We start from the raw sequence: 27,318 nt of genomic DNA, 5'->3' as shown, positions 1-27,318 counted from the left end.
TCCAGATGGGATTTGTTGAACAAATGTTTTTTTAAAGTCTGGTGGGGTTTTTTTGGTGGTTGTTTTTTCTTTTTTAAAGAAGCTTTAAAGCAAAGAAAAATTCTTTCAGTTGCAGCCAAAGGAACAGGTGAACTTAATCCAAGCCTAAAAAGAACACGCTAGTTAGGGAACACCAAATCCTACATAGTTTCAGTGTGGTACAGCATTACTTTATTTCCTGAAGGACTTGCAATGCAGATGGCAGATGTCTGCTGGGTAAACTGTAGAGCATTGTTAGCTCTACAAATAATAGAGGGATTACTCCATAAAACTGTCACTAAGTAACATTGCCTCTACAGACTGTGGTACTTTCCAGATATGACACTCTTCCAAGCTGTTGTTTTGAACTGCATGGCTAAAGTGCTTTCTTAGCAGTTACTGTTATCAAGTGTGCAGTAATTAAAGATAATTCTGATTTTCTTTCCTTAGCAGGCCAGCTGGCGTAATTTCTAAATAGATGTTAATGTTTAAAATACCTTGCGTCCAGCCAGAGAGGTGGATACGTAAGCGTGGTGTATCAAACGTGTAGCTTAGCACTTTTTCTAATTGCATCTAATCTTCTGTTAAGTAGGGCTGCCTGTATTAAAACCTATATTATCTACAACCTAATTTTTCAGAATACCTGTCTACTGCTTCAAAGCCTTCAGATGTAAATTGGATTAAGTCTGAAAACCTCACTCTGTCAGAGAATACCAAATCCTGAAGCAGTCTGAGGAATGCAGCAGAAATACTCCAGCATTGAAAGCATTTGGAATTCTCAAAGATTCTTATTTTTACATTTTGTTTTCACGATAAACAGGTTCTTTGATTTCCCATGTCCATGTGTTATTAAAACCTTACTGTGCTTTTACTTGTTGCATTTTAAATGGCTTACTTGTGCATCCTCTAAAGGAGAGATTCCCAGTTAACTGTTTCCTTGGACCATTATTACAACTCTCAGTAAGTTCCCAGTCACTGCAGTTCTGGCAGAGGAGACAAAATACAGCAGAGAGATAAGAATATAATCTAAAAATGTATTTTGCTGTGACAGCTGCAGGTGAAGTTTTGCTGTCAATGGAGTTGCAGTCACTTGTATAGAGCATGATACAAATAAAGTATCATAGTACGTAATTTTTATTACCCTCAAACATAAGTGAAACAAAACTCAGGTAACATCAGACTTGTCAAGTGACATCAACCATCTTGCACTCATTTAAGAAAAGCTACCAAACCAAATGAAAATGTACAGCCCAACTCATATGCTAGAGAATTGGTTTGAGTCCCAGTTCTTAGCTGTGATTGATTAAAATACTTAAGCATGCAGAGTAGTCTCGCTTACTTTAATAAGGCATTGAAAGAACGTCAAGGTAAGCAGGTGCTTCCATTGCCTTTCTCAAAGACTCCATGAAAATGGACAGAACTCGGTAGTTTCTCAAGGCTTAGGAAGAAAGAAAGAATCAGCTTGGTCTGATAAAATTTTTATAGCCTGTTCAAAAGGAGAGCAAAGGCAGAATTATATGTTGTGGTACTGATGATGATGATCTTTGGCTTTTCTTTGAATTTACTAGTTTCTAAAGAGTCTTTCTAAAGACTGTGGTTAAACTGAAAGGCATGCAGGTAGATATTACATCTGTTGAAAAGAAAGCATTTTATCTTTGATCGTATTGAATGGAGGCTGCTGGGCTGGATGCAACAAAAGTTATAATTCCCATGTCAGCATTTACGAGGGTCACAGATACAGTGGAGGTCCCAAGCCTGTGTGTCCATGCTGGGATCGCCCAGCTTCTGCAAGTGCGAGTTAGATTGCGTCTCTGTTTGGCACATGTGTGCCTTGCACGTGAATGTGTGGTTTCCTTTATAAAGTGATTTGAAACAGCTACTAAAAATTGTCATGTTATCTCAATTGCTGCACGCTGCAGATGTCCTGGGCTTAAAGCAAAAGGGCGGTGCATCTGTCTTCTCGAAGGGCCTAGAGATTTGCAGTATGTCCATACCATACTTTCAGTTATAATAGTAGTCTGTGGGACAGTCACTTTGGTCAGTGTACAGCAGTTTCAAGTGATGATGTGGATGTGTCAAACTAACTTAGAAACAGAAATGTAACTACATCATCGTGCAGTCTATCTCTTCTGGGACTGAATGTGAAAATAAGCAGCCAGAAATGCCTAAAATGCTGCCAGAGGCCTCGCAAGGAGTTTTCTCTGCCTTGATGTCCAGCGCTCTCGCTCTGTCCACTTCAGCAGGCTTTGAAGCTCCCTACAGTACAAGAGAAAACCAAACTGTTCAAACACAGCGGTATTTCACATAACTAATATGTCTCTTCAGACTGAAATGAAGTTTAGGCAGCCACTTGAATTCACTCACCTCCATGGGCTTGACTTGCCTGGGCCAGGGGAGGGGGTATCCAGCAGAAATGTGTGGAATTTGAAGCTGGAAAAAATATGCTCGTCGAGGAGTGTATTCTCCTGTTCTGAGCGGCTATCTAAATGAAAGTGATTTCCCAGGGCATCTGGCTCTGCACATGATCTAGAACAAATAGCAGAGGATTAATTTTCGTTTCAGAAGTGAAGGATTTAGCTATGTCTAGGGGAGGTGCTGCACGGGGGGGACTGCCGGGGGTAGCATTCCAATCTGCAAAGCACTTTCTGCTCAGAATTAGCATTCAGGCAATTAAATAGCTCAGCTGGCTGGGCAGGCTTAGCTCTCTGAGCACTCAGCAAAGGTATCTGGGAAGAAAGAGTTAGAAACTTCCTCGCTTATCTGTCTTAATCTGTATGTTGTGTCTTTCTGCAAAGTTCAGTGTCTGTAATCCGAGCCTTGCAATTTAGACTTGGAATGTTGTTGATTAAATTCAGTATCAAAAAGGTAACATTGTTAGCCAAAGCAGTTGTAATTAGCCCATTCTGTTCTTTAAGCATTTGCTGATTTATTCTTCTAAATAGTACATAATTAGTGTCCTTTCCTCCTTGTTCTCCGTTCTCTTCCTCCTTCCTCCCCATGTAACTTGGGAAACAAGTTCTTACCTAAGTGTGATGTTTGACCTTTTGTGTTATTTATCAAAATAATAATTTCCAACTTATTTTCAAAGCTTATTAAAACACAATTATAGCTAATGAAGAGGAAATTGGCTGCTGCGAGCACCTCAGACAAGTTTTGCTTTTGAGCCAAGCTCCTCAGTCACCTTTCCAGTGTTAATAGTTTTCACTTATTTACATTTTGCTTGAAAAAGACAAGACTTCAGAAGAAAATCTTTAATATCCTTTATTTACAGCACAGTGCATTTCTTAACTGCTTTTGGAATACATGTCACTTGGAACCATGAGCTTCTCAATCAACAGTAATTGAATCCTGGGATTATTTTTTTTAAGCTTGGGAAAAACACGTGGCTATATTCTATCTTTTTAGTATTTGTAACAGTTCATTTTGAGCTTCTGCTAAAGACCTAGTCTACCATCCAGACATTTTGACAAATGTCTGCTGAAGTGGCTTGATTTATTTAAATTAGGCATTTTAAAATCATTTATTCAAAAATGCAAATAAGCCTAATTTTCAGTAGAAATTGGAGATAGGAAGGGAAGCTACTGGAACTAGCACATTCATGATTAGTAAACAATCTTTACAGCGTGGTCCTGTCTCCTGCTGGCTTTCAAAGCATACAGGCAAATTGCAGTGCAAGGTGTGGATGGTTATGCAGTTTGTACCAAAATCTGTTTTCGTAAATAATGGCTGTTTCTTAGTCTTGTGCAAAATGATCTTGTTCCCATGTATATCAACCATTACTTGTTAGTTGTGAGCCAGAATGTCAAATGTCTATTCATTCTATTTATATTTTGGTTTAATCACTGAGCTTCACTCTTAACTTTTTCTTGAACAGATGAAAGTCCTTCAAAACCTTTCTGTTGGTGTGTGTGACTGACTCCTTTCTATTTCACTGTGTTGTGAAACATGAAAATGAGAGAGGAGCTTTACTTATTTTAATCTAAAGTTATTTCTGAGCATCTGAAGGCACTGCAGCTCTGTAAACTTTGCTTTGTTTCTTCAGGAACATCACATATCCATTGAGAACTTGGAGCATGGCTATGAGCAACGTCAGTGACTCTGTGGTCCTGAGCAATGGCAGCATCTTGTCAAATGCTACTGGCCCAGGTATTGTTGCAGCTAATGATGGAGATGTCGCCATCCAACAACTTCCATCCAAGGAAACACCAAGAACAAAAGCGAGTCCAAATGGCTGCCTGCAACTTAATGGTACAATCAAACCATCCTTTCTGCCTCTAGACAACCAAAGAACTCAGCAGATGTTGTCGCAATGCTGCCACCCTTGTCCATACCATCATTCTTTAAGTAGCCATAATAACCAGCAAGAATGTCATACAGTGGTTGGCAGCTCAGCACCATCTTCTATGACTTCCTGCTGCATGCAGCCACATACTGAATATTCAGCATCTATTTGCCAAAAACACACCCCCATATATCAACCTGCCTGCTGTCTTCAGCCCTCCCCATCTTTCTGCCTTCACCATCAGTGGCCTGACCATTTTCAGCATCAGTCTGTGCAGCAGCATATAGCCAGGATAAGGTAAGCAGATTGCATTATTTGTTAGTTCTCTGTATGAAAGTTTCATTTTCATAGAAAAGCAGAAGATCAAAAAGGAAGATGAACCAAATTTCTTCCCCAATGTTTTCACAAGTTAATCTCTGATGCATTACTAACTTTTTTTGTTTGCTTGTTTTAGAAGAAACCAAGTCAGGAAACTAGTTTTGGTGTGCTACATGAGTATTCCTGAATTAGTTCTTTCTAGGGCGGAAAAGAGGCTGTTTTTTCTTGGGGATTCTTTGGAAGCTTTTAAACTCTCTTAGAAAACAGAGTACATCTATATCGTGTGAGACAAACCAATAGAGAGTGAGCTAAGAAAACACAGAAAGAACTGGCAAGTTTGCATAGTCTAATCAAACCCTGTATTTCCTCAAAAAGATGCATTGAAAAATACTTTCACCAGTTCGGTTCATAAGTGAGTTTTCTTTGTCAGGTCAGCTAGTTCAGTGAGTTGCCTCCATGTCTTTTCCATGTATGTATCTGCTAAACTTTAAAGTTGTGCTTGGATTGAGAAATTTGGATTGTTCCAGGTTTTAATCCTTTCTCTCCTCCCCTTCATATGAATTTGCCTCTTTATATCTGTTAGCTTTGGAGTTCCAGGGACAGTAGTCCCAGCTACAAGAAGTAACGATCACGAGGAGAATCTTCTACAGCCTGCTGGTCCTGGGCAAAATCAGTCAGTCCAGGAGGCAATTTCTGAAAATCAAATTCCCCATTGCAGTAAGACACTCCTAAGCTTTTATGCAAGGGTATTTTCTTCTGAGTTGCAATTGAGCCAAACTGGATGAATTTTCACTGGGGTAATAAAAGCTGCCCTTCTCTCTGCTGTCCAACATCTGCATCCTTGCTCAAAAACTTGGAGCTACGGGGATTTCTCAGTCAGTTACAATGATTTTGTCTTGATGAAATGCATGAACTAATTTTAAACTTCTGAGAATAGCAGACTGAGACAAATATGTAATGTGGAAAAAGTCAAAGTGAATAAAGCTTTTTTCCTTAAGGTAAAAGCAGATGAAAATAAGGATAATAATGCAAAGTGCAAATCAGTTCTCCCATGCCAGTTATTCCTCTTACAAATGGAAGAAGTCTTAACTGTTGGAACTGCTTACGATCAGACATGTTTTTTTCCACCCCATACTTGTTTAAATGTTAAGTAAAAATGAAAACTTTTATGTAATTTTGTATGCAAAGGTATGCAGGATGTTGAGCCATTACAAAATCAGTCACAATTTTCAAATTGTCAAAATGGGTGCACTAATTTCACTGTTTTTCTCCCTGTGCAGCAGGACTGTTAAACTTCATCTGTGTTCTGTAGTCTTGAGGAAGGGAACAAATGAGATCCATGATTTGTGTTTCTGTTCTTAGTCTAGAAAAAAGGACAGTGAAAAGTTCTTCTAGATATGGTACATAGCACTTCACAAATACAAAGACTTTGTTTGAACTTCTCTGATTTGGATCTTGAGGCAAGATGCTTTTTTTTTTTTTTTTTTTTAATCTTGCACTTCCTCACCATGGTGTAAGTTTGTACATAAATGTATGTAAATTATAAATAATATTTATGGTAAATGTTTGTCTTGCTGTTAGCAGTCAAAATAAGGATACAATCTGACCTGTAAAGCACCTGTACTTATTAACTCAACTATATCCAATAGCATACTCTATGTATCCCGATCTAGTGGTTACTGTTTCCTTTCTGGCCTTGCTTCTAGCTAAGGCAACTGAATTTTCTCAGAAAAAAGATGCTTGCAATATGCCTCATAGGTCAGCAAATTAAATAAGTCCATCTTCTAAAGGTCACGTAGCTTCTGATTGCTGTTACCTGTTCTTTTAGCTCCAAACTATGGTAAATAGGACTTGAGTCCCATGCCATGTTGGGGAAGCTGGACTTCTTGTATGCATTTTAACTCCTTAAACTGGCTGTGGCTGCATTAACGGGCAATGCATACGTCCGAAGGTATCGCTTGTGTTATTAGCATGGAACCAAAGACTTCTTTTCTCGCTGAATATTCTATAAGATATGTGTAAATGTTATAGTCTACCAATGGTAGAAATAGGGATCAACTGGATGTAACCTTGCAGCTGGGTAGGTACATGCTCAGGAAGAAGCAAACTGTCTCATTGATAGTTACTCTGCAGTGCTAAAGCGAATAGCTGATAAATGTGAATTCACATTTTTTACATGCTCAGATAACTTTCTGTACACAGAAGAGTAACACTTAGGTCTGTGATATTTTTACATGATCTCTGTTCCACACCCTAATTTTATTGTATTTTGAGCCTGTAATCTGCACAACAGCTTCTTCTCCAGATATTTTTCTTACAAAGCTAATTGGGACTCATCCAGCTATATAATAATGTGCATGTTTTAACAGGGTTATTTAAAATCCAGGTTTTCGTACAATACGTAGTTAAATTCATGTGTAGCCAAACTAGCTTTTATTTTGGTACTTTGCATTTTTAAGAATTGCATTCAAATATTGCTATAGTTTTAAGCTTAAGGCGGGGGGGAAACATGATTAGATGGGAGGGGGGGAACTCTCTTGCAAACTCTATCACTAACGCTTACAGCTCTGGGCAGGTAACCAATTGTTTCAGCCCGACAGGTTTTGTCAGGTTTTGAAGCCCAAGGCTTAACATTTGTCAGTGACCTAATATTAAAGGAATGTGGCTCTGGTATATCATTGTGGATTGGAGTGTATAAAGAAGACAGATTGAAAAAATGCCACATTTGTCCTATCCTCTTAAAGCTGGCTGGATCTGGAATTTTGTAGTGTACTCTACCTTTGAAGTTTATACTAAATTACATGGAAATGTCATCTATACACCACAACTTGAACATCTGGGCAACTGGTAACTTTTTTAGATTGGTGAAAAAGACTTGTAGCATGAAAGAAAATATTTTTAGTGCTTGGTGGTTTACAATGTGATTGTGGCAAAAAATTCTATTGTAAAACTAGGTAAAGCAGGTCAACTGTTGGTCATAATGATTCTGATGATTTTTAGATATTTTCTGAGGTTGGAAGATCTTGAGCAAAGGTTTTTTTTGTGTGTTATTTTGTGCATATATTTAAGAAGTAGTTCATTCGAGCACGTTCATATCTCTTTTTAGTGAGCATAATACCTTGACCACACAAACACTCCCTGGGAAATTCCAGCTGTGTCTCTATGAGAATGCAGTTGTCCAGGCACTTGATTTGCTTTCTGACAAACGGTTTCTAAACTTACCTGTTTGGAGCATGGTATGATTAGTTCTTCTTTTCAGGTACTATTGGAAGATTTTTTTATTTTTTTTTCCCACCCTGCCCCTTTGGAGGACTCATGTTGAAGTAACCCTTTTTGTCTGAATGCACTTCTGTGTCTCAAGAAACCTGTGGGGCTTAGAGCCACTGGAGGGCGGGTAGTTATTGCCCCTCCTTTTCTGCCATCTGCTTCTGTAATCATCAGCAACCTTCAGTGAGCAGACGATAGAAAAGGGGAAGAAGAGCCAAGTAAGGCTGTTAATCTGAAGAAGTGGAAGAAGCACGAAGACTGATGCTTGACAACTGGAAGCACCGAGTTAGGAGTCACTGGGGACGAGTAAAACTGTGCAGCCCAGCAGCATGTTTAGTGAGATGAAAGGAGGATAAAATAAATTATGAAGGGTTTCATATTTGAGCAGAACTAAAGACTACAGTAAAGAAATGTAAAACCAGAAAACTCTTAAAATCATTCCTGGCATTTTTCAAAATCTATTGTTTATATAGGAAAGTATGCATGTAAATAGGAGCAAAAGAGGAAGAATATGCAAAGATCATTCAGTAAGTAGTCTCAGGGTTGTGGAAAGTGTGGGGTAACAGTGCTGTGCATGGCTGTTGTCTCTGGTACCAAACTGAATTGCTTCTCTCCAACTTCATGTATGAACTTTTTAATGGGAAACACCAGTTAAAAGTTACCTGTATCCTTGCTAATCTTGATGCCAACTCTTTTGGAATCTGTCTTTGGTGATACAGTTTAGAGAACTGATTTGCAGACAAAAAGATAGGGGAGAAAAGGTCAGGGAGCACCAAAAGAACCGATCGAAGGTACTTCTGATAAGGAAACTGCTGCAAACCACCAGTGCGTGTAGTGCTTGCACTTCTGCAATATTGAACCAATAAATTCAGACAAGTACTCTGCAGTGGGCATAGACCTGCTCTGTATCATCTACCATTATTTACATTTCAAGACTATACTGTTAAACCACATGCGTAAAGAACTGTTTGAAAAGCGTCTGAATTCTCTCTGGTAAAAAAGACAGAATAAAAGGACACGTGGGATGATCTCTTCATGAACATGTAGGCATCTCAAGCTAGAAGACAAGACAGTTTAAAGCCTCACAGAATCATTAGTTTGGCTAACATTTAAGACTGGTATATTTGTAAATTGTTCCTGATGCTCCACCAGCCTAGTTTGGAGGTTTTAGCTCCCAAATCTTAGTTTGAATTGCTGGATTCAAAGTTTTCGCTTGCTGAACCAATTTATATTCTCAGCAAGGCAAACCCCATAGTACTTCAGAGTCAGGAAACAGGTAAAGCGTTAATATCATCAGACTTACTGTACATCTTCCTTTCCATTAGATTTAAGCCTCCTTTTGAACTGTTTTGGCATTGCAGATTTATGTGAAGGCTCTGGGATTCTGAGTTCTGCTGTATCTCAGAGTTCTGTGCCACACAGTTTAAACACTATTGCAGACATACTTGAATACTTACACTTTAATTAATACTTTAAAAAGGAGATCTATAAAAATGAAAAGCTGTGAAGCGAGGATAGAACATTATAGCTGCCTCTTACCCATTTTGTATTTACCTTCTAGTTACTTGGCATAAAGATTAGAACCAGAAAGAAATAAAAAGCTCTTGTTTTTTCAAAAAGCAAGGGAATGTTTGCCAAATACCAATCTTAATAACAGGACTTTGTTATGAAACAGCTCCCTACTTGATTCCAGGAAAAGGATAATTGTTATCTAGTACATTCTGCGTGGCTTGCAGAGCTGATTATATGTATACATGTGTATACAATATTTTCAAATATTCTCATTTCAGCAACATTAACTGTTCTCAAGAACTCCTAAATGGACTTTTTTTTTTAAACAAAGTATTTTCCACCTATCTAAATATTTTCCATTTTGAAAATTGTTAGCTTCTGCTGTATTAGCTGCACTAAAAGATACTTTTGTTCTCACTTTTTACATGAAATGTGTACTAATGTCTTTTGTACAAAATACATATGTGTGTACTGTGTTACAGATTAATAAAAGACACTTAGTCCCGTTCCCTTGGAAGGTTAAAAATAGATATCTTCTAAAAAATATCCTTTAAGTCAGATTTTTGAAAGTTGTTTCTGAACTCTTTATCAACCTTTAGCAACTAGAAGGCAAAATTCGTTACCATCGTTTCATTCGGTGTTCAAGATGTTGCAAATATCTTGATGCATGCTGTAGATCAGGAGTTCCTGTGTGTTAGTAATTTTTATGGCAACAATACAAATTCGGACTCTGTTCTCATTTAAGTCATTTATTCCATGCTAAAATAGGAATTTTTTGTCCAGTGGTTTCCCAGAATGAGAAGACTGGAGGCACATGGGAACCACAAACTTAGATACTCCCTTTCATGTCGCAGCATTAACAGCCCAGTGGCATACTTGGGGGTTTTAATGTAGTTAAAGAAAGGAAAGGGAATGTGTAACAGTCTCATGCATCCTTCTAAATCTGAGTCCAAATGTGGGATTCTGTTGTGCACGTGTGGAAGAAGAGCTCTCCCTGCAATTAAACAGATAAACAGGTTCGTTTTCTTTCTCTGAAATAATTTTTCATGGCAGCCAATAATTTGAGCTGTGCTCTCTCATTTTTGCTCACTTTACTCTTTTTTGATTTTAGTCTTACATTGTCCCCGAGTGTGATACCTTAAGAGTTATATTTTGGTTTTATTAATTTATTTACTTTTCCCATGATGATTATTGTGCATTGTTGGCTATGCAAACAACATGCTGCACTTTCTATTAGTCTTGCACAGAGCTGAAAGCAAAGGGCTGACATGCAGAGACCGGAATACAAATAAAATGGCATTTTTAATTCAGTGTCTGATCAAATTAAAAATAACACACCTAGAAAAATATTAAATGCACTTAAAAAAAAAAACATCTTGTTCATTAGTCAGTCTAAGGGATTTTTGCAGGCTTTTAATTGTACTAGTTAAGCATTATTATTTGTCTGGACTTCAGATTGGTTTGAAGTAAGCATTTTTGCAATAGGAAAGAGAGACTTGGAAGGTTCCTGCTCTGGTCTGAGTGCAGCTGAGTACCAGCCTGGCCGTATTTTGACCTTTCGCCTCTGCCATTTACAACCTCCAGGTTCTGTGTGTGCTTGAAGATGAATTTCCCGTGCCCTGTATCCCTCACCTTTCATTGAACAACAGAAGAGCTAGTACTTAACTTGCAATGTGCTGGGCCTTTGAACTGCAGTGTTCAGAAGACATAAAGCTGATAATGTGAGGGAATTGGTAAAAAACATGGGTCCTTTCTTTTGTACTAAATTGACTGGAAAACCAGCATCAGCTGTGTTCATTCTTGGAAAGAACTAATTGGTGTGTTTTTTGAGATTACTTTCAAAACTGAGCGTTTACATACACGTATTTAGGAAAAAAAAAAAACACATGGCAGAACAGCCAAAATGACAGCAGTTTGTTGGAATGCTTTGACAGTGTGTAGTTGTTTTCATGCCCTTTTCATTTAATGGTAAGTTGTGATAAGGTTCAAGTGTGAAACAAGATGACACTAAACAGCAAAGATCAAAAGTCTAAATGTGGCCAGTGACCAGATGGGAGAGAGATGGGATTTGAAAGATTTGTGTATTCCTGCTTCTTAAAAGTTTCCAGTTTTCCTTATGATGGGGGGAAAGTGCAGAATGAGGAACATTGACTTGGGAAAGCTCTTTGTAAGTTGCCATAGCTGTCTGTCTCTCTAGCTTCTTCCAAAATCACTTGTCCTTGCTCACTGATGATATTGCAGTGTCGTTTTCATCTCCTAGTGAGTAATAATTAATGTGCATGCTTTTAAGTAGTCAGTGGTGCTTGAACAGTAAAACAAAACAAAAAAAAACCCAAACACAACACAAGAAGGAAATACACTGGGCACCTGAGCAATTTGGCATTACTTTTGCTACACTAAGATTGCTGTGAGATTTCTGCCCAGATTATCTACTGAATAAAGAAATATCTTGAAACCTTGACTATTAGTGGAAAATAGAAATGAGATGGTACCACTAACAGATCAGTACAGGTAAGGGGATTTACAGGTAGAAATCCTAAGTACTGGTCAGATTTCAGAAAGCCTGGCGCCTCTATTTGGAAATCGGGGTGTGGAGGGTTTTTAATAAAATCATACATAGACTAATGTACTGGGCTAGAAAAGCTTACACGCATCACTTCTCCCACTTTTCCAGTATTTTCTGTGATGTTAATGGGATACCTTTCCGCAAAATTCTTGCGTTACATGTCCAATTTGTAGGATGTTTAGTTTATTCAGTCAAGTGGATGAATTTTTGCTAACTTTTTATGGAACAGTTTTGATTATATTAAATCTGTTTTATGGTCTGTTTAATCTTGCAGTGCTTTTTTGGGGGTCTTAGCTAGAATACTGGAAACCTTTAAATGTTCAGTAAACATTCCCTTTTTTTCTTGCTTCTTCCTGAGCAAACAAAGCAAATTTAATCTCAGGAGGTACAGAAGGTGGTGTCACATTATATATGTACAGTTTTTCATGTATGTCAGCATAAGCTAAAGAGCCGCCTTTGTTTAATTACTTGGTAAATCCTTTTAAATCTTTTAATTGTGTTGAATACACACTTGTTTTATATCATTCAAATTATTACATTCTAAGTGACTAAATTCACAGACATTGCAGTGTTGAGCTGCTGTTCCAATGTATGTTCAAAGTGAAACACTTTGCTAAATTTAGAACAAAATTGCTAAAGTATTTTCATTCGCTGCAAGAGATTAAACATGTAGAAAGAGAAAAACTAGCATTTGTCCCCATAGTCAGTCTTATAATTTGGAGAAACTGTAAGGGCTTGTAGTCTATGTTCAAAACAGCTCTCTGGTCAAAGGAGGCTTTCTGAGAGCAAAAATGAACCCCCTGGTGATTTACATTCACAAATTCTTACATCTGCACAGGAAGGAAGACTGAAACGTGTAGCAGTTGAAGCGTGATACAAAACAGTCTGAAGTCTCCCTACTCCAGAGTCAAACTTACATATGCTTAATGTCAATCATTAATGCCTATAAGAACATGGATTTCAGCCTTTGTGGAGAAATACCTTGATAAAAATAGGTGCTCTTGTACATATCTTTCATTCTCTTTGGTATCATGGGATGGAGTTTTTCTTGTGTGCGTGTTGTGATTTCTTGGGTCATGTTAATTTCCTGTCTGTCAGAGAAATACAAGATGTGACCATGACCTTGCCTTGCTCCATTCAACTGGGAAGTGTAATAAAACCAGCTTTGAAATAAAATATTTCTAAGGAAGAAACTTTTTGCCAGTAAAAATGCTCAAAACTACTTTAGTCATCGTTTAAATCCCAGAACATCTCTATTAATTTCACTGTAATTACCGAGAAAAGAAAAAAGGCTAATGGTTTTAGACTTGTGAAGGATCTTGAAATAATATTAGTCTGCTCCAAATTAGCTGTTGGCTTGTTTTCAAGTAATGATTCATGGTGGTATTTTACTAAGCCTTTTTTATTGTCTTGAATAGTTCAGAACTTTTGTTTAACTTGCCAAGCAGTACTGTATGTGGTCCTGCCCTTAGTGTTTCAGAAGTTAAAGGAATATATCTATACAGCTTCAATTTAACCTTTTGAAGAAGAATATACTTTAAATTATGTATAAACTTTGCCATTTAAAGCTGGGACAAGCCAGTTTAGGTATGTTTGATGACAATTTTCTTATTGACGGTTTGAGAACTGTGTTTAAAAGTGACTACACTCTTTGGAGAAAAGCTTGGGGAAAGAAGAATACAAGAAAAATATTTGTAGGGTATATAATACTTGGCTCCTTTGTACACTGTCAGATTTTCCTACAGAGAAGATGGTTTACTTCCTGTTGAAGACAAGTGGACCAGGAAAAGAGCCAGCTTTCCTAGAAGTTGATAGTATTTAGTCAGTTGTTGAAGATGAAAGAGGGAAGGCAATAGAAGTCGGTATTGCAAAAATGAGGTTCTAAGGAACCTTAAACTGAAAACTTTCTAAGTAAATCCTGTGTTCCTGCATGTATACCATCCATATGGAGCAGTGAGGAAAAGGTGGGGGACAAACCCCAAACCTTGGAGATGTTTATGGGAGCATTTCAATTTCAAGCTGTCTGCATGCTATGAACTTATAAAAGTTTTAATTTTAGCATATAATGAATCATATTGGGATACTAAACTTAAGAAAATAGCTTCCAAATGAAAACATGTATGCATAAGATGTCAATATGGTTGTATTGACCTTTCCCCATCTCTTTTGACTTGATGGAAACGTATGTTCCTGTTGTATGTTGGCGTGAGCTGGAAGTTTGTGATGGGGAGAAGTTGAAACTACCTGTTACTTTATTCACCTACTTTGAAAAAGTTTAATATTGATTTCATAGCAGAAAGCAAATGAGCAAAACCTTGGCTTAGTTAAGTAAATAGGGTTTGCCACTGATATTCAAGGAATCTAGTTTTACTCAGTGTGCATACTGTAGGTCAGTAAAGCATACACTGTTTTGCTAAATTTAAATCAGCTAGAGCAAGAATCACTTGGACAATGATTTTACGATTGTTAACACCTCCTTACAATTGCTTTCCTTGCAGAAAGACAATGTTATTTGCTCATACTTGCTGTGAACATAGAGCAGATCCTCAGTTGGAACTGAAGAGGTAGGTAAGAATACAAGAACAGACAAGAACCTTCATAAAGCTTGGTATCTCAGCTACAAAAATGTGAATTGACATCTATCATACAGCTGCCAAATAGCATACTGATTTTTGGTCTCTCTACTACAAAGTAATGGTTGCTTAATTTTATGCATAAGAATAGTCTTAGCAGAAATAATTCATAAATGTAAGGTTAAGCAAAGCTGCAACATTGAGATTTCACACTTTTTAATGGGATGAAATAGCAGTTAGTTTCAGATCATCTCACGCTGATAATCTAGAGAGAAAAATATAAAATCCTTTTTTTGCATTGTTCTTTCACGTCTTATATGGGAGAGAACAAGAAAATTCTTGGCGTTTTTCTTGCTTTCAATAAAACCTTAAAAAAACAAAAGCAACTTATCAGTGAAGTGAATTCTCTTGTCATCTTTACAACATCCTTCCTTTATAGATGTAAATAAATAAAGCTAAGTGCAGACAAATACAATAAACACTATGTATTTAAAAAACATCTAGAGAGTTCATGATTAGAATCAAGGAAAACTCTACACTTCATAGTGAAAAATTAAATTGGGAGGCTTGTAAAAAATTTTTTGGCAACTTAATCTGTTGGATTTGTTGTCTGAGTGGTTGTAGTGATTGTTAAAATGATAAAGCACGTAGGTGTTACACCTGATAGAGCAGCAAAAGCTAGCTTGATATTTTAGAGCATTTCAAATTGTTCTCATGGGTCAATGACATTCTGAAAACACGAGGATTTTCTTCCTCTACTGGGATTTAGTTTGTATTGTATGTTCTAATGGTAGGTGTACAATATGATGCATATCTCATTCTATCCTGCAGGGATTTAGCTTATCCTTGAGTGTAATAATGACAAAAAGCTATGTTTTATCGCTTCTTGTAACCAGATCTACCAACAAAGGGAATAGCTTCCCTCTGGCAAAGTAAAGCATTGAGGTTAAACACCTCATAATCCTTGGACAGGGGAGTCTTTATATTGATTTTTCTTTTTTCCAGTAAGTAGAGCTATTTATTGTAACTTAACGTTTTTTACTCAAGTGAATTTTTTTAAGTGAAAGGCAAGAGTGCAAAATTAGGTTTTCTGCTATTGGCTTTGTACAGATTAGTTTTTTTGCTATCAGTATGTTTAGACACCTGCGGTATACAAGGTGCTTCAGAAAGAAGGTACAGTTTGTGTCCTAAAGGGCACACTATGTCACAAATATGCTATGTGTTTTTATGGATGTGATGTTATTTGTATCAAGATAAATAATACATCTCTTTTATGAATACCTGCACAAGGAAAGTAGAATTAAGATCATGTGAAACAGTTGGTGTTTGTCTATACTGCCAGAAACTGAAGGTATTACAGACCTACTCAATGTCCACAAGTTTCATTTCTTCTGGATCCTGTTCTACTGGAGCACTTGTCATGATTGCTTCTGCTGCTGTGTTATCTACAGTACTGTTTGTGAACATTTACAGCCCTGTAACTACTACTTTGTGATAAATAGCTGTAAGCTATACATTTATTTTCAAAATTTTGCGCAGCTCAGTGCCAAAATGAAGGAGACCAGCTATCTGACCAGTTAGTTTTCTCTGAATGATTGTTTGGAAAATCGGGCTTTTCCTGATCTGTCAAGTTTCTGTCAGTGACCATTTCCATGCTCTGCTTGCACCTGGGTTTGAGCCCTGAAATTATGGTTGGCTGTCACTGTTCATATTCAAATGTCACCCAGCATGGATCTCAGCTGGATTTGCTGAGCGATGACATTTATCAGCAGTCAATACTTTTTCATCTAAGACCAGTTCCTGCGATGAAGTAGGAAAAGTGGTTGCAAAGACTAGTGCTTAGCTTTTAGCAGTGCTTCTAGTCCATTCAGCTGGGACTTCATAACTCATGAAACATTGTTTGTGCCATGTAATGTCCAGGTGACATGAAGGTTATAGTACGAGATTTAATAATATTTATGATTTCCAAAAGCTTGCCTCTTCATTGTGGTTCTTGAAATTAGGACCAAACTCCCCTCTCTGTTATACCCATGTCAATTTATTAACTTTCATGAGAAAACTCAGTCGGTCCTGTAACTGGTAGGAAACTTTGGCTTCACTGAGAACCTGAAGGCAGGATGTAGCTGAGTGGCATGGTGTGTTCCCCTTCAGGAAGACAGAGCGCTAGTCGTCTTCTTTCTCAGATTGAAAAATATGTGAAACAATAGTATTTTTTTTATACATGTGAACTGCCCCTATTCAAGTCGGTCTGCACACAAAGACACAAATGTGTTACCTCACTGTTCAAAATACTGGTAAAAATGCTGAGGTTAAGTGCTTATTTAGACTGGAGAGGTGAGTATTGGAGCTGTAGTAGTCCAAGCTGGTGCCCTGGTCCAACCTCCTGATACTCATTATATCCTACAGTAAACTTTTGGATATTATAGCAATGCTTTTTAAAAGCACCGTTCCTCCTTTTCACCATGTTGCACAGAAAGATGCTGGTCCACCAAATACGTTTCACATTAAGAAATGTCGAGGGTTTTTAACCGATCTAGTTATCCTTTCTTTATGTAGTTCCTAATTGTATGGTGCTCGGTCTAAACTTGCCATTAGGTAAGGACAGGATGAAGCAAAGCATCTGTTGAATGAGGGCTGAGACTTGCAGTAACTGGTGGTAGAATAGAGCCTGTCTCTTTCTTCTCCCTTCCCTTTTACCCCCTTGGTGCATAGTATGTATTAGATTTTAATCAGTGAATGTAATTTCTGTAATAACTTGGTTGAGCTAGTTCCGTCACAAACAACTGTGATTGTCACTTTCCACTATCAAACTTGTGAGAAGTCAGTACAGAGGTAATTTAATACGCAGATCAGCTTGGCTTTTGTCCCAGCACAATTATGGAATTCACAATTTCTTTCTCATGAAAACTGATGAGGATTTCTTTTTTTTTTTTTCCGTCTAGACTTTTTTTTTGGGGGGCGTTAGTGGCATTACTTAAATGGGCTAACTGGAAGTATAATACTTCAAAAATTAGACACAGTCGTGTAATTAAGTGGGACAGATCTGGTTTTGCCATGCATTTCTGTATTTTAAGCATAACTAAAGAATTTTTTGGGCATAGTTTTCAGGGATAACTTTTCCTATTGACTGATATAATAGAGTCATCACAACAGCTGCAAGGGATTGGTTACACTGCTGGAATTCACCCGAGTGTACACAGGTTTTTTTAATGCATGCTTTTCGAAACAAAACAGTTTGATAGCAGGTGTGACCTTTAACCTTCCCTAACTTTGAAGAACTTAATCATCATCGTTTGTTCAGCACTGAATATATTTTGCAGGTGGAGGAAACAGAGGGAAATGTAGTTTGGTTTTGATGGGAAAGGGGGAGGATGAGGAAGGGTCATGTTGGTATTTTTACCTCTTTTGTGTAAACCAAACTAGCCTCAGTTAGTTTTTGAAAGTTCTGTCTAAAATTTTACATTCTGTTAAGGAAATCTGTTTTGACATATGGCTACAGAGACCTGAATGAAAGACGGGGTGAAGTTTGAAACGAGAGATTTAAAATGTGCACTTTTACTAAAGTTTTGCAGCAGAAGAGGCTGGGAGAGCTGTGGAAAGGGTGAACATACTAGAAGATACATTGAGAAGGTACCTTCATCATCCCCAGAACAATACCAATTACACCTTGGTCCTTCCCAATAAATGTTTGTTTCAGCAGCTTTTTGAAGACCTCAGATGATTATGTGGCAGTTCTGTACCTCACTGTCCAAGCAAACCCTTGTATTTGGGGGATTGCGTAGTGATGTGGACATGGCACTCTGGATGAACCAGCTAACCCTTTATAGAGTCGTGGAAATCACAGTAATGATCATCTGAGGATATGGAAGGCAATTTTGTGTGCCAACATAAACCTGAATTGTCATATAAACCTTTATATAATCAGTATAAACCTGAATTACAACAGCCTGTACTAGTTGTTGTCCTTGGGTGGCTGTTGGTTGTACCATAGTTGTATGGTGTTGTTGCTCATGGTGAGGTCCATAATGGCAGATGAAAATGGGACTTGCTTTCACAAATGACTGAACGTATATGGAAATGTAAATCTGTACAAATGAAAGCTAGAAATACATGTTTGAATCACTATATTAACATGAAATACGTGCGGATGTATTTCTCTGTAATCTGTAAACCCAAGAGTGAATGCTGCAATTACAAAACATCTGTTACCTGACTCTAGCTTTGTCCCCTTTGTCATACAGGCATGGAGGCATGCGTTCAGTTTGCGCTCGGTATCGGTGCTGAATTAGTCCATGAAAGGGCTTGTCTGTTTAAGCATTTCTCTTCATACAGAGTCCTGTTACTACTAACTTCAGATTCAATTTTAGTAAGTTCTGTAAGTTCTGTTCACAGCAGTGAATTACTGCCAATAGAAATTTGCTTTTATACAATTCTTATTTATTGCAACAGTTAAATTAATATGGGTTTATATTTCTTGAGTAAATAAATATATTAGCTTTATATTTCTTGATGGAATGTTCTATCATAGTTAGATTATGTGCTATGTTGCTTGAGAGACATCATGAATGAAGATGAAGAGTATAAGAGGGCTTTAGCATCAGTGTTTAGCATTGCTAGTTTAATTAGTTCTTCCATCCTCCCTGCCTAGGAAATGGATAACAGTAAGCTTTAAACTTTTGTGAAAATCTCTGAGGAGTCCAAAGTTGGAGCTGTTAATCGATGATCTTAAAGGTCCCTTCCAATGTAGATGATTCTATGAATCTGATGGTGTGAAAGTATGCAAATCTTTACTCTTTTGGAGACCTCAGTGTAGAAATATTAAGTGATCTATTTTATGCAGTCAGCTGGTTCATAAGTTGTTGGTTTTGATACCTTTTCAAAGAAGCAATATTAAATATGTTCTTGATCGTAAAACAAGTCCATAACTTAACTGAAGCCATAGTATGGTTCCATCATTAGAGTGATAGTATGTTGCAGTCATAGACAGGAAATTCTTGAAAGGACTTACAGACTCATTATGGGAATTTTTTTTTAAAAGTGAAATTTATGTGAAACTTACTGATCCAATAGCTAACAAAATGAAGTGCTCCCTGAACAGTGGCAGATATGAATAGTGTGCATTGGGGTTTGTGATGTCCTAATCAAAGTAATCAAGTAATCAAGGTAACGTTGTTTGTATTAGATTTTTAACAAATAAAAAAAACTTGCATAGATAAGTTATTTTATATAGGTACCTTTTGTTATTCTATTTCCTGCATTATGACAAGACAGAATTTATGTCCAAAAATTTTTTTGTATCTGAATTACAAAGGACAATTAAGAAGGTTCGTGAATTGCAATGTCAGAACATGGTGTTTTGGTTGTCTGTTTCCATCATATGCAAACTTTGTCATGATTTTCAATGGTACTGAATTTTTATCGTGTTAGTTTATTTGGTCTCTTGTTGAAAACTGCAAGACTCTTAAATAGTAATCCCAAAAATCAGCTGCATAAGATTTCACTTTTGAAAACCCAGCTGTCTGTGGCTGTAATTATTCTCTGAATTACTTGTTTGCAAAGCCTCAATTGGATATGATTGTGTGTCTTTTGAAATAATTCATCTTCTAAGATATCTGATTTTTATAATTTAGCTGCTTATCCATGTATGGGAAGAATTAAACAAATTGGCAAGTGCATGTATAATTCATATATTTTCAATTACTCTCTTTTTCTTCCTTGCAGGCCAGCCAGACCTTTCAAGTTACCAAAAAGGTAAGGTCTAATACTGACACATGTGAGGTTTACAGAATCATAAAGGCCGTAGATAAGGTGATGACAAAACTGTTATTCCCCATGGAATGCAAGAGTAAGGAATGTTAGAGGAAAATAATTGGTAATCAAATTAAAACAGATTTTTTAAAAAAGAAAAGTAATCTTAATGCAGTGGGTAGCGAATTTCTGAAACTGCCATAGGAGATTGTGAAGGCAAATATCATCAGCAAGTTCAAACAACTTTTAGAAGAATTGATCTACGATGGGTCCCTAAGCAAACACTGAAATCAGGAGCCTGGGACAAGCTCTTTAACATCCCTAATCATACATCAGTGAATCCTGGGGGACCAGGAAGGGGCTAGACCACAGACGAGGGCCAAACTCTTGTGCTTCCCATAAGTAGTCTTTCTGTAAATAGCTTCTTTTGGAGAGGCTTTTGGAGGTAGTATACTGGGCCACAATTTTAAAGTCTGCAGATTTCAGTGGGGGATTTTTGGCAAATATTTTATGTTATTTTTTACTACAGTCCCTGCCATTCTCTTTGCATGTATCTCCACTTTCTGCACAAGCATAAAAACCCTGTGACTTGGTACCTTTTTTATTAAGGGTTAGTCTGAGAAGCAGCTTGGTTGTGTCATCAATAATGATAAGACAACCAGACAGAAAAGTTCAGAAATTTCATCGTAGTGATTTTTTTTTTTTTCTTCCTAAAACCAGAAACCCCACACTGTCAAGAACACTAGGTTTGGACTGCACGTGCTCTGAAGAATGGCAGGGCCAGAGAAAACAACAGTCACAATTTGCCTTCAGTAAAGCACAAGCTTGTTTGCTAGATACCTTTTTTGAGTTACATAAATCTGTTTGTTATTATGAATTCAGCAACACAAATATATATTGCTCATAGTGACCTCTTTATGATATAGAAACTATATATGATATGTTTCTGCCTCTTTATATGAAACTGACTAGTGGTTTAATCTGATTATGTCTGCATATAGGTGCTGAATTGAAAAGTTTATCCGTGTGTTAAACTATAACTTAAAATGAGGAGGAAAAGTGGAGCACTATCATGTTTTTTTTTCCCCTTTCTACTTCTTAAGAAAGCAGCTGAGGTCTTAGATCACTTTGGGGCAAATAGCTTGAAACCAGTCTTTTGTGATGCTAAATGAGTGAGATAACTATAGATTGAATTAATTACTGTATCTCCTAAGCATTTTTAATTTTTTAAAACATGAAGAAAAAAAACCCACCAAAACCTCAAACTTTTTTCAGGTGTGTGAAAAACATCAGAAGGAAAGACATTAATGAAAACTATATACATTGTCATGGTACAAGGCAGCTTACAGCAGTGTCCCCATTCTAACAACTAGATTGAAAGCAGGGGGTGAAATGACATAAAAAAAGAGATTTCAGTCAGTGTCATAGTTATGGAGAATTCATCATTTAGTGTTTGAATAGTTTGGAGGGAAAAAAAAACAAAACAAAACAAAAAAAAAAAACCCCAACAATGTATCAGTGTAGCCATATGCCCAGCTCACTGTGCAACTGTAGTTTTAATTAGGCATGAAAAGGCAGGATTTAGGAAAATACTAAAGGATGTGCTTAGCGCTAAGGATATGCTTTCTGAATGTAGTGATTCCTTGACTGAGGAATTGATTTAAGTGCTTTCCTCCTGTACTCAGACATTATCAGCAAGAGGTCATTTATGCAGAATCTAAGTCAGGGCAGTGGCTTACTTTTCACAGAGAAAATAACAAGTAACTGAACTAATTTCATGGCTTTTTAATGGGTGAAAAATAAAATGACTGCCTTCTGTTTAGCCACTTGTGATGGGTGGGGATCGAGGCTGCCTATAGGCAACTTGGTTGGAACCAGAGCCCTCGGCAGCACCAAATGATGCTCAGACAAATAAAGTTAAAATACAGTGTGGTTGATCCTTTTTTTGAGTTCTAGCCCAAGTCAGCTTTGCTTGTCTGAATTTCAGCATGTGATACAAGAAACAGGGCATACTTGCAGGTGTAAACAAGCACCTCTGTATGTGGCTTATTAACGTGTTAAACACTCTACCTAGGACATAGTTTCTTTCACAGCTAGTGACTGAAGAATTTAACCAATTTAATTGATGCTCAGCTGAGAATGGAAATGTAGAGACAACATATCAAAGGGGTAAATCTGGCACTAGTGACGAATAGGAAAATCAACCTTTTGGTTGTAATTTTTATGACTTCAGAGCAAATGTCTCTAATAGGTAGTCAATCTAGTACTTGGTGTTTATGAAAACATTTAGTCCTATAAATAGGAAAATTCTATTAGGTCATTTACTTCCCCTCACTTCTACTTTGTACAATTGCTCATTTGGCAAGCTGCCCCTTTGTGATTCACTTTAATAAAAACTTACACTTAAGATTGCTTTTCAGGCTTTTGCTAATTAACCTCTTGTGTGAGAATGTAAGAATTATTCCACGTTTACGTAATGGGAAATTGAGATACACCCAGTGCTTTGGATTTCCTTGCTCCTTAAACCTGTACTTAGACCCCTAGACCATACCTATTTCCTCATGCTATGGACAGTCAGCAATAAGTTTGCTCACTGCTGTTGATTTTACAGTTAGAAAACTGGGAAGCTGTTGCTGGAGTGAGGAGCTGGGCAATTACCTCCCTTCTTAGCAATGAGGCAGAAAATTTCTGTAGAGCTGATAAATGAATTAGATAATCGGTTGCTCTTAAACTAAAAAAGAACAATAATCTTTTAAGACAGTAGAAAGAAGTACAGAGACCGCTCTGCTATAAACTTGCATGTTATGTTGCATGTGACTTGCGGAGGAAATAATAGTATAGATCTTCTTGGTCAATTTTTAGTGTGTACAGAGGCTATCAGTATAGAACAATTTGTAGCCTATAATTATTTTTCTAATGCCTTTTAAACTTTGTGGGACTGTCTGTACTCTCTTTGCTCCCAAGATTAGACAATCGTGCCCTTGAAACATAAACTCCACAAATTCAAGTCTTTACTGTGTGAAAAATTATTAAGAAAGTATGACTTCTATTTTACATTTTATTTTCTGATACTTATCTGTCAATTTAACACAAAAATATTTTATGAATATGATGGAAATTAGATTTGCATATAAAAATTCTTGCACTCATAAAATTTAGAATTAAGTAGGAGTTAAAATCCAAGGATATGTGTTGTACTAGAAGATTAAACAATTAATGCTGATTAATTTGTGTATCACATTGCAACTCCCTTGCACCTTTGAATTTACAACAGATTTTATGGATCATTAGTATATAGGGTTTGAGTGATTTTTGTTTAATGACTTTTAAATATAGAGGAAATGTTTTCTTTTGGGTTCTACTTTAAAACTCATTTTTCCTCTCTCTGCTATTTTTCTTTAAAAAGCTTAAGCTGTTTTCTATCATTAAAATTGTAACAAAACATCTATTTTCTAGTGGTCTCCAACCATGAGTAATACCCATGTTAAAAGTTACGTACAAAGTTAAGGAAAAAGTATTTATGTAAAATATGTTTAGTCTTAACCAACAGTTTTCAATTCACTTTTTAAATTTTTTTTAATGTAAAACATTTTATATAAATTATTGCTGTGCCAGTTTTAAATACTGAACATTTACTAAACAACAGAAATATCTATTTCAGTAGCCCATAGTTAATCACCTTTGTAGCAGCACAAAGAAAATCTAAGATAAAGCCTGCATTTTTGTCAGAATCCTTGGAAGGAAAAATAATAGCCTGATACGAAAAGCTTTTCTATATAAGGAAAGAAAGTGGTGGTGGTGGGGGGGGGGTTGTTTTCTTACTTTAAAAGAAAAAAAAAAAAGTGTAGAAATAAACTGTTTCCAAACGGTTTCCATCCATGTGTGATAGCTAGCTTAATTTCCTGAAAGTAAAGCAAAGAAAAAAGGTCAGTGTTTCAACATGGTTCTTTAGAGAATCATGTCTTAATTTTGTGTATAACTTTTATTTCTGTAACATCTTTTTTTCTGCTCTTCTCCGTATAGCTATGCTGCGCTGATAGCTGACTGGCCCGTGGTGGTCCTGGGCATGTGTACTGTGTTAATAGTGGTATGTGCACTGGTTGGAATATTAGTTCCAGATCTTCCAGATTTCTCTGATCCATTGCTGGTAGGTAAATATTAATCAGTTCTACTGTCAAATAAGTATTTTTGGTTTGCTGTTTTTTCAGTGATATCAGTAAACAGCATATGCAAGTGCAGAAATGTATACATTCCTCTTAAATTGACATCTGCCCAGGGGAAAAAACTGACTCTTAACGTGCCTGAAAGGGTTCCCTGTACTATGAATCTGTTTAGGAATCAGTTTCCAGAGAGATTCAATTGGTAGTCAGCTTGCAGAAGCAAGTTCTGTATAATGAAGCTACAAAGGAAATGAGGTGGTAGAGCGCCTTGTAATTCCTATAATTAAAATAAAAATGTATTAAGTCTTGACATTGGAGCAACTAACAGTGATACAAAGATGCAGTTGCCATCGGAGAGTGTTATCTACTAGTTTAAATTCCTTCTGCATTTTCCTATTGAAAGTTCTTATGTCCTTCAACAAAACTGCTGTACATTGATTAATGTAAATTCATCCCAGTTTCAGATGTACAGCAGAGTACAGCAGACCATACGTTCTAAATCAGGTTTCAAAGAGTGAGGGCCAGGATCTGTTAAAGGAAAGGGGATTCTAAGTGCCTTCTGGGGATGAAATGATACCCATATTGAAAGACTGAAAGTAATTTTTATCAGATTCTATTAAATACTGTGTTCATTTCTTACTTTTCATGAGCCATCTTACCCATCAGTAGCTTTCAGGACTTTTATTGAAAATATTGTATTAAATTATTCTTTTCAAATGAAAATATACTGTTCCTATAAGTTATTGTTATTTATGTTATAGTAGCATATGTCTGTACATATCTGTGTAATGTATATTTCTTGAACAGCCAAGTTAATAAAATTGTTTCAAAGTCACTTTCAAAAGTATTTAAAGATTTGCCTTATTCTTGGAGAAGTAGAGAAGATATACTTGAGTGTTTTTTTAATTATATTTAGTCAGTAAAGAGTGATAATTGAGGTACAGAAAAGGACTTTGTAGAACACCCTTGCTCTGAAAACAAAGTGTTGAACGTTTGATAAACTAAAGCATCATCACTTCTCAGGGAGAGAAGTAGGACGTGCAAGAATTCTTAATCCCTTGTCACTCTGTACAGTTGGTCATTATTTTGTCTGACCTGTCATAAAGCATTTTACCTTTAAAAGTAGATGCCTGGAGAAACTATGCTTCATAATGGAAACTATCCATCACTTTGATCATGTTTCCACTTTCCTGTTTGAGCTAAAGAATGAAAAGTATTAATGGAATTTTGTAATGCTCTGTCTTAGGGTTTTGAACCAAGAGGGACAGCCATAGGACAGAGATTGGTCACATGGAACAATATGGTGAAAAACACAGGGTACAAAGCAACGCTTGCAAACTATCCTTTCAAATATGCAGATGAGCAAGCTAAAAGGTGAGTATTAAATGCATTTTGTTGAGGTTTTTTTTGTGTGTGTACATAGCACCTGCTTTATAACCCTCTGAAGTTATACATATGTATATACTGCCACTAATTTCATATAAATATTGAATCTGGTCTTCTACAATTCTTAAGGCTTTTCAAATAGAACTAGATATTTCCCAGCACAAGGTCTTTAAAAGAATGTATCGTTTTAGTCATCTCTTTGAATTGTGGGTATTTTCAGTACTGGTCTCAATGTAATTTCCTTTGAAGTCTATAATAACAGAAAATTCAATGAATATTTAATTTTTTGAATACTAGAGTCACATTGGTAAGAATGTTTTTTTTCATACATAAGGGCTATTAAGATGTGTGGCTTGTTTGGATACTCTTTTAACAATCTCTTTGCTTTGGTAAAGTAAAACTATTTATTCGGTTTTAGTCATCAGGATGACAGATGGTCAGATGATCACTATGAAAGAGAAAAGAGGCAAGCAGACTGGAACTTCCACAAGGATACATTTTTCTGTGATATTCCAAGTAAGTGGAGAAATGATGTAAGGAAGGCTAAAAACTTCTGCCAGTTGAACGATTTCTGAGCTCTTCTGTATATTGTATACCTTATTAGGAAAATATTTTCTGCTTAGTATATTCATAAGCACCTTCTTTCTGTGTGAACAAGTCTTTGAAGAAATTGGGCTGAAATGCTGTGTTCTATTGATTCTTCCCAGGATGCATCTCAACTTAGTGCTTAAAATGATTCCATTTCTCGTAAAGATTTTTATTAGTTATTGGGAATGCTGATCATTGTAAAAGCACTGTTTTCTGTATGACTATATAGAGTTAGCGCTTAATTCACACTAGGGAAGAAGTTGTGGTTTATGTGTGCCATTAACTTAACTCTAAAAAAACCTAAATCAAAATACTTTTCCTGTATAAGTCCTAAAAGATATCCACAGGACATATCTCGCCCACAATTTAGGGGTTGGTTGAGGGGGGAAAAAACCCACATAAATCTACACACACACACACACACACACACACACACACACACACACACACGTGAAAATCCCAAACAAAGCACCCCTCTCAAAGAAACAAAACTAAAAAAAACTACCCCACCTTAAAGTACTGAAGGCTTATGAAACTAAGTTAAACCAGAGGACAGAAAAGACAAAGAAGTCTTTATTGACTTTTTACAAGGCATACTGCAAAGCTTTGATAAGTCCTGTTCTGGCAGAGAGCAAGATGTAGATCTTGCCTTTATTCATATAATGACTTGGGCTCTTTTGCAGCTACTTCAATATGTAAGGACTGATAACAGAGCACAAAAACATAATTGTGAAATTATTTGTTTATATTACTTGATCTGAGAGAGCAATGACCAGTAAAAATTGGGGTGAAAAACAGATTTATGATTTTTATTTTCTTTTTCCCCGATTACTGTATGATCTTACATCTAAGTGAGAGGATGTGAGCAAGGTTGTCATTTCTGCTCCTGTGAGCAGAGCC

At 36.6% G+C, this 27,318-nt stretch overlaps 1 protein-coding gene across 1 annotated transcript in view; it reads left to right on the top strand.

The window, feature by feature from the left end:
• The window catches only part of DISP1 (dispatched RND transporter family member 1), a gene marked incomplete at its 3' end in the record, with an annotated part of 89,361 nt that overhangs the window by 52,189 nt on the left and 9,854 nt on the right, over positions 1–27,318 (top strand). The window contains exons 2-7 of the mRNA XM_082481550.1: positions 4,061–4,597; positions 14,462–14,527; positions 20,258–20,287; positions 24,308–24,431; positions 25,691–25,818; positions 26,249–26,346. Of these exons, the coding sequence (XP_082337676.1) occupies positions 4,092–4,597; positions 14,462–14,527; positions 20,258–20,287; positions 24,308–24,431; positions 25,691–25,818; positions 26,249–26,346 (952 nt within the window). The 5' untranslated portion in view covers positions 4,061–4,091. The remainder of the gene's footprint in view (positions 1–4,060; positions 4,598–14,461; positions 14,528–20,257; positions 20,288–24,307; positions 24,432–25,690; positions 25,819–26,248; positions 26,347–27,318) is intronic.

This window comes from Vanellus vanellus, assembly GCF_965231255.1.
Source record: "Vanellus vanellus genome assembly, chromosome: 3".
In the NCBI taxonomy this organism is placed as follows: domain Eukaryota; kingdom Metazoa; phylum Chordata; class Aves; order Charadriiformes; family Charadriidae; genus Vanellus; species Vanellus vanellus.
Note: the sequence above shows the minus strand (reverse complement) of the source record. Positions and strands in the feature narration are given on the sequence as shown.